This window comes from Sprattus sprattus (assembly GCF_963457725.1).
Source record: "Sprattus sprattus genome assembly, chromosome: 1".
NCBI classification, from domain to species: domain Eukaryota; kingdom Metazoa; phylum Chordata; class Actinopteri; order Clupeiformes; family Clupeidae; genus Sprattus; species Sprattus sprattus.
This window is the reverse complement of record NC_137920.1, coordinates 57,365,042-57,384,627: the sequence shown is the minus strand read 5'-3', so window position 1 is coordinate 57,384,627 and position 19,586 is coordinate 57,365,042. Positions and strand designations below refer to the sequence as shown.

The window sequence follows — 19,586 nt, the reverse complement described above, 5'->3', positions numbered from 1 at the left end:
AACTTGACTTTCACTCTAAATCACACGGGTAAATGTGAGTAAGGCCTACCTTGTCATGGCTTAGTAGTGAAAAGGCGTTCATAAATAGCCCTAGAATAATTTAAGGTATGATTACATCTAGTAGCACATGGTTGAAGTCAGGTTTTGCCTATAGCTTGTACCAAAAGTATAATAGCCCAATAAGTAGGCCTTTTCAGTTCTGAACTGTCAACTGTTCAGAAGGTAACTTGATTTTGGGCAAATGACGATGTTATTTTATCCAAACATGTCTGGGATTGTTATTCGTGTTATTACCCAGGCTCTGGTCTGATAATAACTGCTTTTGTTAAAACTCTTTAAATGTTTCTCTAACCCAGTATTTTTATTTGTCAGAGAAAATGACAAAACGTAAATCACACTTTTCTGAATATGTATAGTTTGTATCTACACACTTTTAAGCAACTTATGAAAAGTGTCCGACAGGTCAACCAACCCCAGAACATGAGAAAGGAAGCACACCCAGAATACGTAGTGACCTTTTGACTACTGCTGTCAGTTTTACCTTTTTTAAGTGCCCTATAAACTTCTGTGTCCTTCATTTCCAAATTCCCGCCTTTGGAAACTTTGATTACTGTTGTAAACTTTGGTAAAACATAAACTTTTACAAGGCTAAGATTATTACTCCGAGCAAAATTTAATTTGGGTGATTACAAAACTGGCATAGACATTACTTAGTGTTGGAAAGGTATAGGCACCGGAAGGATAAGCATACGATTGTTAGCAACTCCTTTTTGCAGTCTTAAACTGTCATAAAGCCATGCTATAATTTGGGCAAATTTCCAACTCTCCAACTCTCTGTAAGCTGTAATGTGGTCAAATGTTTACTTGGGTATAACCTCTGGTTTAATAGAAACATTATCAAAATACAGTACAGCTTGAACAATCATTATCAAGAACTTAACATTTACATTTAGTCATTTAGAAAACACTTTTATCAATAGCGACGTACAAGGGAGAGAACAATCAAGCTACGAGCAATAGAGACCCAGTGTAATAATAAATTCTATTTTACAGAAGAAAAAGAAAAAAAAAGTGCAAGTTAAGTACTTGTAGAAGTGCAAGTCAACTGCACTAGTTACTGCACAAGTTAACAATGCTGTAGTAGTAGCACCTGACGATAAAAGAGCATCTCTAAAGTATGTCTGTAGGTCACCAGACCTGGCTAAATGTCACTAGTCCTGCCCATGTAAATGTACTGTCATCTTGTGGTTGTTGCTGCCATCATTTCCTCAAGAGACAACACCAGTGGCATTGCAATAGGAGACACAAATGCTGTCACTGTTTACACATATGTAAAACATTTATGGAAAAATGACAGCAGGCTAGTTACAGGTTAGCCTACTTGTTCTTTGTGAAAATTCTTAGAAGGCTATAGCTTACTATATTCTGGCTAAACCTAAGCAGACAGTTATAAAACTGCCAAAGAAGTGTACATCATGAGAGTTTAAAGGCCTACTTGTTAGGCTTTAAATCTCATGTCCTTAATTACTATAAATGCATATTGAACATCTGTACTTTTGGGACTTTTTGATTACAAAGTTGTTACATATGTTGACATTTTCTTTATTTTGACTGTGAATATTGAGGCATAGAATGATACTAATATACACTGACCTACAGCACAAACTCCGAATCATATGGTTTGTGGACGACAGTGGTTGGGCCTAGTTGCTCAATTAAAATAAAGGTATGATTACTGCCCCTTGTGGCACCAACGTTTAGTCTCACAAAGACCAAGTGTATTGACAAAAAAGAAGCCAATTGCAGTCAAGTTTCCAGGGATTTCTCTTGATTGACACCTTAACGAACACTACAGTTATAGCTTTGTACTTTACTAACCAATCCCAAGTGTCCTTGCTTTTTAGTGGGCGGGCTCACATCTTATCAAGGGAGAGGGCCAAGGACTGGTTGCAAATCGGAAAGAAAAAATGGCGGCCGTGGCTGCAGAGCCAGGAGCTGCTGCGGCATCAACAACAGCAGGGGAAGAGGTCGAGTTCGAATCGGAATTAGCTGATCAGGAGGCAAAACTGAATGCAGACGTAACTCAGGGCTCTACGTCGGTAATGGACATTTGTCAGCAACACATTGATGTGGATGCAGTTCAGGAATGCAGTCAGCTCCAAATGGAGATAGTGAGAAGGCCGGACATAGAAGCCGCGGGAAAAACCCTCTTTGCTCATGGAGATGATGAGGACGACAAAACGGGTCGTCTCAGTAGCGAAGGGGACAATACCGCGGATGATGATTTTGAGGACTACAAACTGAAAGACAATTTAATGACGGAGGGTTTGAAAGAACAGTGTTCCCCTTATTTGGAGGCTGCAAACGAGGTCAGTCCTCACGACTCTCACGCCTGCCTTTTGCCTAGCTCCATCTCCGTCTCTCAGCCATCAGTGGTCTTTTTGCATTCTCTCCCTGCTCATCCCTCTGTAACAGAAACTGGGTTACCACTGGCTGAACCGGCCGAACCAGCAATCGTGGGATTGGACCTAGAATCCATCGATCATTTCAGAGAACTGATAAAGCCCTCTTGTGAAACAGACCCAGTTCCCGAATCCGCATGTGATGCTTCTGGTTCAGAATCCGTGCCCCTGGAAGATGCTCTTCACGAATGCCCGCAACATACCGACCATCCCCAGTCTTTGTCAGTTTCAGAGAGTGATTCGAATCTCAGACCATCCGTGGACGAAGGCTTCACTGGTGACTTTTCAGCCGTTACTGCAGAGCACTCACCCCAACTTCCCGTTGTTGGGGATACGGTCCTGTCATCTCCAGTACCATTGGACTCATGCTCGTCCCAACGGAGGTTCGAGACGGATCCTTGCGAGATAAAGGCTGAGCCCAAATCATCCTTACCCATATCAGAAACAACAGGGTCACCGCTCGAAACAGTCGAGCACCTTATACCTGGCTCTGAGGTTCGAGTATCTTTGGATCACATCATCGATGACGCATTGGTCGTGTCATTTCGTTTAGGCGAAAAAATATTTTCTGGAGTGCTCATGGACCTCTCTAAGAGGTAAATAACGCTTTAATGTACCGGTTGTGTTGATTATGAGTAGGATTTGCGGAGTTGTTGAATGCCTTGGTACATTTGTCCCATTATCAGTCATTATGTCTTGATCATAATAGCCTACCATCATACCCTTAAATAACAGCTCGACAAAATAGTATTGTCTCTAAGCGTTGGAGTGTACTCGAAGCAGAAATGTTAATCAAGCACTGAGTCACAATGAATGCTATCAGACAATGTTTTTTAAATGATTCATATATACATAGGATTACATTTAGTTTTTTCATGGTATTCCTTACCATACTGCGTTTTTGGCCTTTATTTGTTTACATTTTAGGGACCTGAAGTGTAAACAAATATCTACATCTGAAATCAAATAATGAATATGCAAGGAATGCTCAGAAATATAGTGAAATTGATCTAGTTACCATTGGTTAAACTGTTATTATATTCCTATAAGCCTTTTTTTGGACAAAATGAAATGGCTTTCTAGTGTGAATTCTGCCATTTAAAATTTGTCACAGACCTACCCCAGCTGTATTAATGTGCTTTACCAGAAAGTACACATATTCTGTTATTGTTGGTATTATTGTTACTATTGGTACCCATCAATAACGGTGTTATTACCAATACTTTGGTTCAGGGAAAACTGCAGCTTTTCATGTAAGCTAGTGTGTACTTGTTAGATTGGAGTTAGATCTAGGCTATGTAAATGGGAAGATCCAGACTTTTGATGTCAGTTCAGGTGAAGGCTCAAAAGAGGAAGACCCTTTACCTAATGGGAAATGCATCACTTTCTGAGCTTCAGTTGAGAGCAGTGCTGTGCTTCAGGTAACCGTAGTGACAGGTAACACTTATTTTAGGTCATACTGACATTGAAAATTTGTAGCAACTTGCAAGCAATGGGTAAATATTAAGTCAACCCCTGTAACAAAGGTATCAACTGAGTTTTGCTGTATAAATGGTTATTTAGCTATTTCTTTATACCAGTAGTTAATACCAGTAAATTGTGGATATGAGTCAGTTCCAGACATATGGCCTTGTTCTTAAGCCCATCTCTATGTGTTGAATGCGATTGATGATATCACACATTCATTTTGAAGCAATGCTTTGTGGAAAAGGTTTCATGAAATGGTGAGGGGATGTTACTTACTGAGAGGACACTGTTTTTGAAAACATCAGTATAGTGGCAAGAAATATTAGCAATTTGTTTTCCAGAAATATAAAGGTAAAGATGGTTTACAGGTAAATAGCACAGTTTAATGAGCAGTGAATATGGACATACTTAGAGGATATTTCATGTGTAATTGGGTTACCCTTAGTTCTCCATTGCTATGGATTTTCTGTGAAATAGTGTCTTGAACTTCTCTTTTCTATTCGTTTGAGAGTGACATGGTGACTTGTCCTAGACCACTGTGGAAACAGAGTTTTCCTCCCATCCCCTCCCCTCACTCAGTCCAGCAAGCCTGCATCAAACCACTCTCCTTTGGCTCTGCAGGTTTAGTTGCACTCCCTGCCTGTGATGCCTAGACCTGTGATGTATAATTTACTGTTGGCTGGTATCTTGGTGAAAAGAGTCTATTACAGGCCCTCGCAATAGATGCTGATCTGGAAAAGAAAGGAATCCAAAAGCACTCAAGTGAATCTTTTTTTTTTTTTTTTTTACACTTAGGAAGTTCCTGAGAGACCCAGTGTATGAGATGCCCTGGGCGATTCAACCATATTTTGTTATAACAAATAACATGAGCAGGCCTGAGGTCTTTAGTAAAATACTCCTTTGTCCTCTGTATATCGCCCAAACAGAGTGCAGTGCGCATCTATCGTTGCTTTAATTCATGTGTTTAAGAGGTTGGTCGCAAAATTCCTATGTTGTAGTAGGTTAATATCTGGTGAATGAATTATTTTACACAGATTTACAAGGGGGTTAATTTCATAATTGTTACACCTGTCTCTGGCTGCCTAGTTTTATTTACACTTCCTTTTTTATTTACTATGGTTAAGAGATGTTCTTGCACTCCATGTGTGAGGATTATTTTTTGCCTTTAATAGTTGATCTTACAGTTTTGAAAATTACCCTGTTTAGTTTTTTTCCAGAGGGAATCTGTATATTTGAACATGGTATGGATGTAATACTTCTCTCTTTTTTTATTATCTTACCCTAGGTTTGGACCCTATGGAATTCCAATTACAGTACATCCGAAGAGAGAATATAAGGATAAGCCAGAATCTATGCAACTAAAAGCAGTACCTTCTCAACCAGAAATCGAGAAAGGAGGTAGTCAAGATGCCACTGATGCCCCCCGGAAAGACCCAGCGGAGGGTTGCAATGTTCCTGAACCTACCCCTGAACCCCGGCCAAACCCATGGACCTCAAAACCACCTCCCCTGTTTCAAGATGGGGCTCCTTACCCGCCGCCATTGTTCATCAGGGACACGTACAACCAGTCATTACCTCAGCCACTGCCCAGAAAGATAAAGCGCCCGAAGCGTAGGCTATACCGAGAGGAACCCACGTCCATAATGAATGCCATTAAGCTGCGACCACGACAAGTACTGTGTGACAAGTGCAAGGGTGCAGTGGCAATGGGGACGACAAATGACAAGAGGGAGACGCGGCGAGGCCCAGCATCTGATTGCCGGACCGAGGATGCCAAACGACGGCGCAACGACAACACTGCAGCAGCTGCCACTGGCAAACGGCCTAGGAATGACCACCGGCCTGAAGAGAAAGTCCGTAGTTCTGACGTACCCAAACGGCAGACTCCAGGCATCCGTATCTCCTCCTCATCCTCCTCTCTTGGCTCAGTGAAGGGAGGTGCAGGTGGGAACAGGGGGGTGTCAAGCACAGCAGGTAACAGCTCGAGAGTCCAGCTCAACACCAAGAAGGTTCTGCAAAGCAAAAATATTGACCACGCCAAGGACCAGGAAGTGCTAAAGATGGTGAAGGTGCAGCGACAGCAACGGGAGACGGTATCCGGCAGCAGTGGCAACACCAAGGCTATGACCAGGGCCGCCGCTCTGCAAGAGGCCCACCAGAAGGTTCACTTCACCCGACGCCTGCAGCAGATCAGCGGGGGTGGGGGCCCTGGCATCTCCAACCCCCTGCCACCGAGGATGCGCATCAAGCCCCAAAGGTACCGTAACGAAGAGAACGACTCTTCTTCTTGTAAGCCTCCTTGCCTTGAGAAAGTGCCTGGAAGTGGCCATTTGTCGCCTCCCAAGCCCGGCCCGCCCCGCTGCCCCTCCACGCGCTCCTCCTGCTCCTCCTCATTCGGCTCCACCGGTGAGGCCGCCACTGATGCTGAAAGCCTGGGTCCCGCCAAAGCGACCGACCCTGAGCCCAGGCCGCTGGGCCAGTCCCAATGCCAGCCCCTCCCTCTGCCAGAGCCGGAGCCTGAGACGGCCATGGAGTGCAGGGACACACAGGTGGGGCCCGAGGAACAGGAGGGGCGGGAGGAGAAGCAGTGTGAGGAGAAGCGGGAGGAGAAGCAGTGTGAGGAGAAGCGGGAGGAGGAGAAGCAGTGTGAGGAGAAGCAGTGTGAGGAGAAGCGGGAGACGCGCGGGAGCAAGGCCGGCAACCTCGTGGTTTACGTGTCCCTTAACCCCAGCCAGCCCGACTCCTCTAATACCTCCATGTGCAGTGTTGATAGCGCAGATGAAATAAAGTCTACGAACTCTGAGTGTAGCTCCACCGAAACCTTTGACTTTCCCCCTCCTGGCGCTTTGCCCTCGCCCCCTGCCCCTGGCACATCCTCCGCAGTTGTTACCGCCGCCGCTTCCTCGTCTGACGCGACAGACGAAACAAAACGCAGTAAATCTCTCAAAGGTGCAAAGGTCTTTTCCAAAAATGTCTCAAAGTTCGTTGCCTTGGATGGCAGGACCATTTGCGTAGGGGACATTGTTTGGGCCAAAATATATGGCTTCCCTTGGTGGCCAGCCCGCATCTTATTAATCCAACTGAGCCGCAAAGATAATGGGCTCTTAGTCAGGCAGGAGGCCCGTGTCGCCTGGTTTGGTTCGCCAACCACCTCCTACCTGGCACTTACACAGCTCGCGCCCTTTCTAGAAAACTTCCAGTCACGCTTCGACAAGAAGAGAAAGGGCTTGTACCGTAAAGCCATCACAGAGGCGGCTAAGGCTGCCAAGCAGCTCACACCTGAGGTTCGCGCCCTCCTCACACAGTTTGAGACGTGAGGCGCTTTGCCTCTGGGCAAGTGAAAGGTAGGCAAAGCAGGCACCCACTTTTGTCCCCCTGTACCCCATGTGAGTCTTCAGCCATCATTCTGACACAAAGAAAAGTGTCAGGTTAGGACTATTTTTACTTTCTCTAGCACGTGGAAAGGGGAACACCGCAGAGAAAGCACATATCAGAACAGAAAAAGAGGTTTGGGTGTTCAATGAAGGCTGTTTTGCATCATGATTTTAAACACTACATGTTCAGATTGGATAGATTTTTTTGGTTGTTTTAAAGACATTTTTTAAACATTTTGCAGATGGTAACATAGCAGCTAATCTCAACATTGAGCTCCTCTGTCTAGGTTTTATCTTTAGCTCTCATGTGATTGCGTTCTTAAACATGCCTGTCTTTAATGTTGATTACATAAACCATGTCCATCTGATCATTTAGGAATGAGTGTGCAAGTGAGGTCTATGTACCTTTTAAGATAATACATTTATTTGTGAAATGCATGAAACATTTTAGGTTGTAGAGAGGGCTCAACATATTCAAAGCAATAGGGTTTTCTACCACAGGTAGTAGTGCTGAGACACTTCAGTGTGGATACCCCCATACCCGTGAATTTGTCAGAGAACCCATTCTCTGAAAAAACAGAAACACATTTCTCCCGTATAATTACCGTTCTTCATTACGAGGGCCTAGACTGTTATACTGCCACAGAACAGTTATTATATCCACAGAAACAAGAAGATGTACCGTTTTTACATCGCCAATAATTATATTGTAAATCCACGTTATCTTTATCCTCTACCTACTGTATAAGATCAAGGGCTGTCTGTACCTTGAGAGTTAAGCAGGCCCCGTATGCTCTGGCTCCTACTGGCACTAGCCCCAATCATGAGTTCAGAATCCAGGGAGCACAAGCACTGATGAGGTGTATGTCACCACAGTGAAATGGGTCTATACTGTGCACAGTGAGCAGGTTCCTGCTCTTTTGCTATTCCTAAAAAAGGGAAAAAAAGATTGTTATTGTTCCCTGGTATGGATATTGATGCTAGTGGCCTGTAGGTTCTGTGTGAAGAACACCCAAGATGAAGTATTATATGAGAATCGTGGAAATTGTTGTGACTATTTTGGAGCCTTATGTCTTGGTCAATGTGTATTGGAAGGGAATAGTTTGTGAACACCTTTTTCAAGTGTTAAATGGTAAGAACGATTGTCCTCAGAAATGTTATTCGAGTAAAGGTATTGTGGACACTTCTAATCCGTTTGTATGGGTAGTTGTTCCATAGCGTCTCGCAAGGTGTCCTGTGTATTAGATAGTGTGATGACACCAGTGACACGTCTATGGAAGCAGCTGTGTTTTGGATTGCGTTGTTTCGTTGAACCTATGGCTGGCCAAAGCTGCTGGCTGTGGAGCTCTGGCTCTGAAGCAGAGAAAGCTCTTGATCTTGCCGTGGCACAAGGCCAGCAGTGGATCTCCCGGCAGCGGCACCAGTGTTCTGTTGAGCTGCCCGTAAGCCAAATTCACCTTAAGTGCCCATGAGAGGAGTGCCATGCTGCTCTTGTCTCCCCCCTCCCCCTTCCCCCATGTCCTCCCTGTATGCCTGGAAAAGAGATCACGGTTGACCGCAGAGAGCCTGGCAGCCGACCACCCGGCTTAAGTATCTATAGCCCCAGCTCTTTTTACCTCTTGTTTGTCTGATTTACCCATGTGTGTGTCCCATTTTTTATTTATTTTTTAAATCCAGTCCCACCTTTTTTATTCTGTTCTGGACAGTAGAGCTCATGTTTGGTGTATGGCACGGGTAGTGTTGTTATTGAAGGTGTGCACACTTGAAATGATTGCTTTCATTTGTATCTAACTGCAGAGCACAACAAATATGTGCATAGATGCAGACAACCTAAACCTGTCACAACATTTCGTTTTATCTCATTGAGTGCTCTGAGTTGTGTGGGGCTTTTTGAGGTTTGTCAAAAGTTCCAAATAGCTTATTTTTGCGAGTTGTCTCAAATTTTAGTGTTATGACACAGCTGTACCCTTTGCTGGGCAATGTCTTTGGATTTTTTCTGTGGTGTGCCTGAACTTTATTTTCTGCCATTTGACTAGTTTGGCTTGTCCGGCTGTGAATCTTGAATATGTACATAAATGCGAAAATATGCAATTAATGTGTACGTAGATGCAGTGCTCGCAAATGGAAATAAGGCTTTGGAAGAGACAGCCTCAGAACTGAGAATAAAATGGCTGCGCATTCATGTGGTTTGAGGGGGGAGATTTTTGAGAACGAACTACCTGTTCCTATTTCATGATGGTTCACTCTGTGACAGGCACATCCCATCGAACTTCTCTATTAACACCCTTCCACTATGAAAAGGGATGTACTGTAGGCCAGCCTGGTCTCTTGTTCCCCTCCTTTGCTCTCATTCAGTAGGTAGAGATCTTAAGACCAGAGTAAGCCCGATTAGTATCTGACAAAACACTAACTGACTTTGACCTTTTGTCAAAACCAGAGAAAAAAAAATGTATTTATTTTGGTGGTTGGTTTCTTTGTTTTGATTTTTCCGTTTTTTTTTTTTTGATTTTTAAAAACAAATCTGTTTGCAGGTCAGAGAATGCTGTAAATCCTTTGAGAAAAAGTTACATTTGAAAATATTGTGTAAATGTTTCTGTTTCAAAATTATATAAATAAAATGTGAACAAAAAGAATTTTAGCGTAGTTGTCATTATTTTAACCTTTCCCTGCCCCCACCTACAGACCCCCAAAAGCAGAAGGCTTAATTAAAATACGTTGAATAATAATCTGTGCTAAACACAGTTGTTACAATGATTTTTTTCACCACTGATTGGAAGGGCGTCTGACCTACCCATATCCTGTCAAAGAAACTGGACAGATTCTCTTACCTGCAAACAGACTTAAACATGTCTAGCAAAAGTAACCAACAGATTCATGGTCATGTCTGTGTGAAGCTGTTTCGTGAAATCTGTGATTAATGCTAAATGGAGACGGCAACCCACAGAACATTTATTTTTATCAGAGAGCTTGCATCTGCTATCATGGCTGTTCAATTTGGGCACTTTAGATAAACAAAAAAAACTGAGGAGATCTAATTCAACTTCACACCAGAGACATTTATAATAATATTTAGTTCAGAATACAGTGTATTTAAACAATTGTTAAAGTCCTAAGTCTAGTGAATCTTTTTATGTATTATACAGCCTTGTTCCTAGAGTGATATTTGGACTGAGGGGCTATAAACCAACTTCTCAGAATTAGCACAGAAACCTTACCATCTGGGCCATGAAACCGTCCTTGTTTTATTGGCACAAAGGTGGAGTACCACTGTGCTTCTGATCCAGTGTGTGAATGTCAATAGCCATCCCCTTCCTACAGCAGCTTTATGTGGGGGAACAGATGTTGAGTAAGTGGAGAGGCTCTGTCGATATTTTTAGTTACTCCTTGGACCACATAGCTAAGTAAATAGAACTGTTGCAAGGCTTATAGCACATATCCTTCTGTTGGATTAGTGGACATGAACGTGCTTTCATGGGCAGGCATCCGGCGTGCATTGTGTGGTCTTTGCCGGTCTTGTTCGTTTGCTAAAAGTGATATTTTAATACCTGGGCATTAACCATAGCTTACAACACTGCTTCTTTTGCAAAGGATGCTTATATCTGATATATTGAAAATGTTTTCAAAAGGAATATCACGGCCTCCTCACTAGCACTTGGTGCTTCTTAGTATTGAACTGTTCATTAACAATCCTAGGAGTTGTATGTGTTTAGAGGCTTAAACGATATAGGTTCAAACTCTGTGATTGCACTACCTTGGGTATGTGATGAACGAAATGGGGAATCGGATGTCATTTTGATTGGTGTTTTCCTCTGCTCTCTTCCAGTGCTGCAACACTGAAGGGCTGTTGATTGGTCCATGGTTTCCTCAATTCACTGCCAGAGACGGAGGGATGGGAAGGGGAAGATGCAGTCTACCAAGGGACACATGGGCCAAACGAAGATATTATTTTTATTTAAGAAGATGACATATATTTATAATGAATTGCTGATTTGCTCTAACTCCAGCTCCTTTGATTACGTGAGACACCTTAGATCTTGCAGTGCTTTTTTCTTTCTCTTTGAACGAGGATCGGTTTTTAAAGCATGTTTGAGGAAGGGCAAGTACAAGATGACAAGGTGCAGAGCGCTACAAGGACAGAGGATGCTGCGAAATTAGCAACGGGAAATAAAGTATGTAAAGGACAACACCTCGGTCGAGATGAAATGATGAAGACTGTGGTACAGATTGCATGTGTTAGGCTTATGCTCTCACAGAAGTGCAAAGATGAAGGATCAGGCTTTTGCTGTGCGAAGTAGTCATGAAATTCCTTTCTTTTGCCCAAAATGATGTGATATTTGTTCTAATGATGGGCTATTTTTAAAGTGACATGGCCTTAACAGGTGGGCTCTTTGAAGTCAATTTTCTGTCTATGTTTATATAAAGATTATGGGGATTGGGAATAATAGTTGAATTTTGTAATTTATTGCCAACTGGCTGAATCAAACATACAGACATACCAAGCTCAGTACAGTACACCCAGTACACTCTTTGTCAAGGACTGTTTGCCTATTTTACCCCTCAGACACTGTCACCCTTGCTCTGCTCTCCTACACCCGTACACACAACATCAAAAATGTTAATTTGTACTCTCTTCTTAATGGTCCCATGATGAGTTTGTCCTGTTTGCTTATAAAACGTTCCCTATGGGGCCCTGTTTAAATTCAATGTGTAGTGATGGAGGGGGGTCTCCAGTAACACTGGCTGAGCTGAAATCTCAAGAAAAGGAAATATCAATGAAAAGCTCGGTACACAGATCATGTGGCTTTCCTCTTTTGTATATATAAATATGCGTTTTAAAACAATCGGATGACTTCAAGTTAACATATGAGAATGATGGTTGTGGGAAAGTGTTCTGTTTTTACTGTATCTGTATATCTCTATGAACTGAACATTAAACATCTGCTTTTGCCTTTGGATGGGAGAGAGCATTTCTTTTTGTGTGTGTATAAACCTTACCACTCACACTGGCACCAGAATGTAATGTACAAGAAGGAACAATAATCCTCATTTGCAACAGAGTTGGTTATTTGCCAGATGCACACCCAAGCATGCAGTCTTACAATGTAGACAATGTTTCTCATTACGGTTAGTCTCAGTGGATGGTGTCCACAGCCTCTGAGATACTTCTGTCTGCATTTATTTGTGTATGCTTGTAAGCACGGCATGAGATTCATAAATTACACTGTGTTGAGTTGGCAGAGTACAAAAAAAAGTCAAACTGTGTGTGACTAAACAGTTTTAGAATGGACTTCAATGATTCGCTTCCCACTGCAGTTAAGTTCATAGCGAATTGCCACACAGTTTCTGGTGGGGTGTTACTGGATTAGCTTCCAGAACACCATGCATAAGATCAGTATCACTCAGTGTTTTAAAAGAAAACTAGTTCAACAGCAGTAGAACACCAATTGCACTTTTAGACACACAACCTGATATGGACGTTATAAAACCACATCTACATTATTTGTATCAACACATTTGGACTGATAGTTGATTCATGTGAGAATGAATATGACTGCTTCACTTCAAATACACTAGCCATTCCCCTACATATTATTTGCAGGACACTCACAACACTAGCACAGCAGAATATGATGGTCTTTTGGCTATTTTACATTTCAAAGCAGTGGTATGGCCATTGTGTTATCTTCTGTTGGTACCAGGGTTCTGCACAAAGTTAATGGAGTAGGATCCAGAGCCTGAATCCTGATTGACCTGGAAGTTTGAAGTAGAGAGGCCAAATGGACGCAGGACCATATTGCCCAAGTCTTTTAGTTTACCTGTGAACACAAACACACACACGCTTATTAAAGAAGAGGTCCAATAAGTATATTTTAACTGGTATTTTTTGGAGCTTTTCCTTGTATTTTCCAGATCCTCCTTTACAAAATATGAACTCTGTTTTCCATTATTATCAATTTTCAGGATGTGCTATTGCTCTTTCAAAAAGGCATTTCAATGTTGAGCATACTCAAAGCAGTGTTCAGAGAGATTTGGCCAAGCAGGAGAAGAAAGGGCAATAGTATTTTAGATCTCGGCCATGTCTAGGTGTCCCTTCCTTTTTAGTGCCCCTATTGATTTGAATGTATTCAAAAAGGAACATGATGGCAACAAAACAAACAGTTGATGACGAGACCGCTAGGTTCATAGAACAGTCAGCACTCCATTGGATGCTCACTTTAACTGTAGGCACCCAGCATTAAGACAGGAAGTGTGAATGCAGAGACAGAAAAAAGCTCATACTCATCATCTCCTCCTTCAGCTTCTCATTGCGCTCCTGAATCTGCTGAGGTAACCTCTGGGAGTCCAAAAGAGAAGACACAATCAGAGGTAGGTACTGACATTTTCTCACAATACAGTCAATCATCTCCATTTATTTATGCATTTGACACGCTCTATGATTCCTGATGTTAAAATATGGAGTGGGCCAGAAGCCTTCAGTATCTTAGGCTATGAAAAGAACTCTAGTGTTCTTACACAGTCCTGGCTCTGAAAAATGGGAAACAGAGAAAGGGGGTTGGACTGAGCCATACACAATTCCAGCCAATCAACCAGTTGCTTCAACAGCTCGGAGGGGAGGAGTGTAATTTCATTGGCTGTTGAGAAACATTATCAACACACTTTCACCAGAATTGTGGCCTGTGACTTTAAGGTGCTGCAGTTGTTGGGTCGAGATTAGAGGTGTAAAAATATAACACATCAAATCGTATCATTCGATACCACCTCTGAGATTCAGTACACACCCTTACCATTCCATACATAGATCAATCAATCAATAAATAGAAATAAATTAGTGTATACTAATGCGTAGAATTGTAGAATACAAATGCAAGGATGATTGCGCCCATGTCTCATCAAGAAATGTATTGGGGACTTGGAGGTTGTGGGGTTATTTCAAAACCGGACATTGTTTTGGATGGTACAGATGTGATAATTCCTTGGCCACTAGTGTTCCGAGTTTGCCTTTGTAAACAATGGGGAGCTAGACAAGTGCTGATAGGCGACACACGACTGCTCTATGCTGTATTCTCAATCATCTGCAAATAATGTGTCCAAAAGTAAATTGTGCTACCATAAACCTTTAGATAGACTTATTGGATTAAGTATTCCATAACATAAGTGGCAGACCAGCTACTGTGGCTGATTAACCTAGAAGTTTGCTTGCACCCCTGGTCACTAGAAAGTGTTAGTAGCCTTATTAGAATACAAAATAAAATAAAAAACATTAAAAAAGTGAATTTGGTGGCCACAACTTTCATTTTGTTGTATTGAAACCAAATCGAATCAAAAGGCCTTTCAAACCGTATCGAATCATGAGAATTGTGTATCGTTTACACCCCTAGTAGATATGGATGACACGTACCATGCATGCTTCCCTGGCCACGGGAAGACTTGGATCTTTTTCTAAAACACTCTTGTAATCCTCCAGAGCCTCATCCAGCTTATCAGTCTTCTCATAGAGTTCAGCTCTCCGCAGAAGTGCACGCACATAGTCTGGATTCAGCTCTATCGCTAATAAAGGGAGCAAAGACAAAGGCCATGTTCAAGAGTCTAAAATGGATGTCCTGCAAGATTTACTTATCTCAAAAAGCCAGAGAAATTAAAAAAAAAAAAAATCACAACCATCATAAAAAAACATTTTCGAAACTACACAAAAGGGCACTGATACACATTTAGTTTGCATAGTAGTTAGTTAGCAAGTAAAAACTAATATTTTCATAGTTAAAACATTAAGAAGAAGCAGCACAAATTACAAAATTGCCATCTTGTTCAGTATTACCTTTGGAGCAGTCCTTGATGGCTTCTTCCTTCTTATCCTTGAGAAATATTCAAAAATAAAAAAGATAGGGTGGGATTGGACATGACACACTATGCACATTACTCATACCAAAACTACTTGGTACCCTTAACTCTCTAAAGACTGCAAAACAATAACATGATGAAAATGTTTTGAAGATCACCCAAATCCTACAAACTATAATATTGTAAGACTACCACTAGATGTCACCAGAGCACCGGATCAAACATCCTAAATACACACACACACACACAACAGAGAATTGTAGAATGTAAGGATTGACCCAATTAGCTGCCTGTTTCAGTACTGGTCTTACCTGATGTGAGCGAGCAGCAGCTCGATTTGAGAAGAGAATAGACCTCTCTTTACTGCAGCTCACGGGACAAATATGCAAGGCAGCCGTGTAAGACTCTTCAGCCTCGACATGCTCTGAAAACAAAATTTAAAAAAAAAATGTCAACACAACTACAAGAGAAGTTTAACTGATATATATTTTCTGATATACATGCTAACCATATAAAAGGGAGGGAAAATATGTGGCAAAACAAATGGGCTTTGCTCACCTCCTTCCTTAAACTGGCTGTTGCCTTTTTCCTTTAGCACCACACTTTCTTTTCTTCTGCTCTGAGGTAGATTGTAAAGAAAAGAAACGAAAAAAACTGTTAAAATCTTTTGTTTCTGCAGATAAAAGATTGCAAGCCAATACTATTTAATAGAAACTGTTGAGATCACCTCTTTCTCTTCCTCTGTTAAGTCTTTTTCTATCTCTTTCAGGTGCTCATCATCAAACTCTGGTGCAAGTTCTTCTTTTAGTTCAGGTTCTGTATCTGCCCAGTCATCTTTTTCCTCTTCAGTTACGCTTTCCTGTCCACTGTGGCCATGGCTCCCGTCTTCCGGTGCAACCGTAGATTCACTCGTTTCCCCCTCAAGTCTGTCCACACTTAACTCCTCAAAATTTCTCTTCAACTCACTTAAACCTGAACTGTCTGAGTCTCCACAACTTGGTGGTGCTCCATTCTGTGAATTTTTGACAGTTCCTTCACCTGCTCCGAGTTGTGGCACTGCACTGTCATGTAATCTTTTACCATGTTCCTGCACATTTTCCTCACAGTCAAAAAAACAATCTTCCTGCTGTTCCATAATTTTTAGTTCTCCAGTGGCCTTGCTGTCTGAGTGTTTTTACTGATGAAAGCCCTTGCAACAATCAGACACGTCCTGGAGCCCTGTCCATATCAGACACTCCTTTGTCCTAGTTTAGTGAGAGAAAAGAGATCATTATTACATTACAAGAGATTCAACACCTTCACAAAAATGTCAATGTCACATACCAGACCTTAATTCTCCATGGCGGCTGTGTTTAGTTGATATGGCTAAAGCGTGCTAGTAACCTACACAAAGCACCACTTACTTCAGTAGATACCTTTTAACACCTGTTCAGCTGTACACACCTGCCAGACCTCTCAGATCACTAGAGAACAATCTCTTGGTAAAACCTATAGAACTAAACATAGTAAAGCAGCTTTAAGTTGCTATGCTGCTCTGCTTTGGAATCAACTTTCTGATGATATCAAAGGTGCTCCCACTGTAGTTTCACAACTAGACTTGAGACCTAACTGTTCTCAGAAGTTAACTGAAAAAATACACGTGTATATTTAGCTTTTATTTATGTATGTTTTTATAGGCAACTAATTGTAGTATGTCGTCATGTGAAGGAAAGATAAACAAAGCCGTCTTTCCCATCTGTCATCGAGGCTGGAACCCCCGCGAAAATGTAAGAAAAGCTACAGCACTGCCAACTGTATCGACGCAAGACACGAGCTAGCATTTTAGCACGCTTCTGTCAGTGACAACTTGGCCGTTTGTTGTGATGCATGCTTTATGTATCTAGCTCGCCAGTTTGACACAAACTACTGACTGTTGCTTTAATTGGACACTAATCAAGACTAAACAATGGCCGTTGTTCATTTCATTGAGATCATTTCTTCACTCTTCAATACGCAACTGGAAAATATTACCGCTCATCAACTACCATAATTAAGCGTCTACCGAACCTCACAATTTGCTGATATGATAAAGCGTCTCTGAGCAAACCATCGTATGAAATCATAAAACAGGGTGATGAGAAAGACGATATTAGTGTTAGTGTGGTGAAGTACGCAGTAAATCAACACAAGTCAGAGCTAGCTAGCTTGCTACTTAGCTAGATAACCGATGACATTTGGTGGAGCTTTACTATATCTGCCCCCAATGCTAGTTAGCATGGAGAAATGGACAGCTTTCATCCTGTCCTCTGGAAGTAAAATGTAAACGTAGCGATAACATCGAGACCAATGCCTTTATATATGCCAATAAATACAGATTATTGTATAATTGACGTTTTCCAGTTATTGTAATTGAATATTTAAGATGATAGCGCAAGTAAAACTTGTTTGCCACAGCTATGTAGCAAGGCATGCTAAAAATGTAAGGAGGTTAGTTTACCCATGCGCTGACATGTACAGACAACATGCCAGAGTGGAACGAAAAATATGACTATTGAGAATTTTATTTTAGTGTTGGAAAGAGAATACAACAATGTTACAAAAACAACCCTGAATTATAATGCTGTCTCATGTCTTCTGAACTTACCTTCTACAACCACACGAATGAAAAAGACTTCCGCAACACGAATGAATACTGGGATATGGAGTCATATCACGTGGGGATTTACATGATAGGTGCAGGGACTGGCCGCTGAAGGCAAACATCGAGATATTCCAAATATGCATCCGATGTGTGCGCCCCCCAGAAATGTCTTACCCATATGTTAAAAAAAAAAAAAAAAAAAAGTTTACTGTTATTATTAGTAACTAAAGTAGTAGTATTGTTGTGCTTTCCCTATCAATGACAGATAACATTAATGATTTTAATGCTGTAAAGAAGGCTCAGAGATCTACAGACCTGCACACGAGACCAGGACAGTTTCCTTTTTAACCATGATGATGAAAACCTATGTTATGTGGAATAACGTATGTCTTCTCTGTGATTGTGCTTGTCCCTGTATTTTGGTGCAAAATCACCAAATATAGCATATGTTTCGATGGCATTCAAGGTTATTGCATCACCAGAGAATGATCCTCAGGAATGGCCCTGATTAAGTGTTCTGATCTCAGGCCTACAGTTGGAAAATGCTAGGTCAATGCCTCGTGAAAGAGTGTCGGAGGTTGACTGAGGCCCTGAGTGCCTTCAGAAGGCTTCTCCTTCAAAGGTAGTCAGTGGAAAATCCCCCGTCTCCTAAGAAACCTGTTTGTCCATTAGTCTCCTAAGAGACCGTCTTTGATGTCAGTTTTGTTTGCAGAGCATGTTCTCGGTCAGTAAACTTTCCATTTTAGCTCAATAAAAAACCCATTTGATACACAATTAGTATAAAATATCCAGCATTACTAAACTTGATAATGGTCTTTCTTAATGTTTACGTTACTCCCTCCAAATGTCAAATGTAAAAGTAATGATGAAAGTAGATTCAATGTCTGATTCTTGCTCTGTCAGCTCATAAAGACACAGTATTATCAGTAGGTTACTATTTAAGGCGTATCTTTAAAATGTATTTTTCTTGTACAAAAATATCAGTGTATGCAGGGAGGTGGCACATTACTGCATGTGTGTGTATGTCATGTAGTGATCCCAGAGTCCTGTATGAATGTGGCGAGAATGCCGTGCAATGTATGCAGCCATGCAATGCACTTGTGTCTTCCTCCTTGCAGTCTTGTGTCAATGTTAGTTTGTATTTCTGTTACCATTTTTAGTCAGAGTGATACATGTAGATGCCTTAGAGTTGGATCCTGTGCAGTTGGTGTATTTGTCCACCATTACTCTGTGTGTCATGTAGAAACACAGAGAGTCCCTCATATGTTTTCCCATTCACCATCAGTGTTTCTTGTGTGTGTCACAATAAATGGTAGAGAAGCCAAAGAAACCTGCACATTGTTCCTGATCGACATTGCATTATTCTTTATTGTCTCAGTTAAAAAGCTAAGTAATGGTTTGATCTTACTTACATATTTAAGTCAGTGGTTTTATTAGATTATATTTAATACTCAATTTAATACATTGGGAAAAAATTCTGTCAAAATTCTTATGGTATCTCACTTTCAAGTTATAAGTTAAAATAATGAAATTCCCATACAGTCTAATTATATGGATACACGTGGGGAAAGAAGACTAGTGTCATGTACATATCAGTGTGTTACAATCACCTTTATTGAAAATCTTGTACATACAGAGATAACTTAGAGATGACCTCATTCTGATCATGTATATAACAATAACAAATACGTACTGTTTAATCCATCCTAAGACACACATTAAAATGAATCAAGTTCAACTCAGTGATAAAAGTAGTAGGTAATGTCCTGAACTGTGAATACAAAGGAAAAAGGCACATGTTAATATAAACAATTTCATATTTCA

The 19,586-nt window shown here is 41.3% G+C and overlaps 2 protein-coding genes across 3 annotated transcripts; one reads left to right on the top strand and one right to left on the bottom strand.

Moving 5' to 3' along the window:
• The first annotated feature begins 1,699 nt into the window (after window positions 1-1,699).
• Window positions 1,700-12,602, top strand: pwwp2a (PWWP domain containing 2A). Its single transcript, XM_080847829.1, has 3 exons — window positions 1,700-3,058; window positions 5,215-7,273; window positions 11,127-12,602. Exons 1-2 carry the CDS (start codon window positions 1,968-1,970, stop codon window positions 7,244-7,246), a joined length of 3,123 nt encoding a protein of 1,040 aa, XP_080703955.1. The 5' UTR covers window positions 1,700-1,967; the 3' UTR covers window positions 7,247-7,273; window positions 11,127-12,602.
• Window positions 12,603-12,738: 136 nt separating this feature from the next.
• ttc1 (tetratricopeptide repeat domain 1) lies at window positions 12,739-17,808 on the bottom strand. 2 transcript variants are annotated; one of them, XM_080847840.1, is made up of 8 exons: window positions 17,766-17,808; window positions 15,870-16,386; window positions 15,701-15,761; window positions 15,454-15,566; window positions 15,120-15,156; window positions 14,703-14,851; window positions 13,583-13,637; window positions 12,739-13,119 (listed from the first exon to the last, which is right to left on the bottom strand). In XM_080847840.1, exons 2-8 carry the CDS (start codon window positions 16,275-16,277, stop codon window positions 12,983-12,985), a joined length of 960 nt encoding a protein of 319 aa, XP_080703966.1. In that variant the 5' UTR covers window positions 16,278-16,386; window positions 17,766-17,808; the 3' UTR covers window positions 12,739-12,982. The 2 variants fall into 2 exon arrangements, with proteins under 2 accessions (XP_080703966.1, XP_080703967.1); XM_080847841.1 differs by lacking the exon at window positions 17,766-17,808 and adding an exon at window positions 16,546-16,566.
• Window positions 17,809-19,586: the final 1,778 nt, after the last annotated feature.

What these genes read in the sequence shown, in the direction of transcription:
- pwwp2a (XM_080847829.1), top strand. Translation starts at nt 1,968, where the DNA reads ATGGCGGCCGTGGCTGCAGAGCCAGGAGCTGCTGCGGCATCAACAACA. An exon ending in CTCATGGACCTCTCTAAGAG is followed by an intron (nt 3,059 to 5,214) that starts GTAAATAACGCT and finishes ATCTTACCCTAG; the next exon opens with GTTTGGACCCTATGGAATTC.
- ttc1 (XM_080847840.1), bottom strand. Translation starts at nt 16,277, where the DNA reads ATGGAACAGCAGGAAGATTGTTTTTTTGACTGTGAGGAAAATGTGCAG. An exon ending in TAACAGAGGAAGAGAAAGAG is followed by an intron (nt 15,762 to 15,869) that starts GTGATCTCAACA and finishes AATCTACCTCAG; the next exon opens with AGCAGAAGAAAAGAAAGTGT. An exon ending in TGGCCAGGGAAGCATGCATG is followed by an intron (nt 13,638 to 14,702) that starts GTACGTGTCATC and finishes TTGGACTCCCAG; the next exon opens with AGGTTACCTCAGCAGATTCA.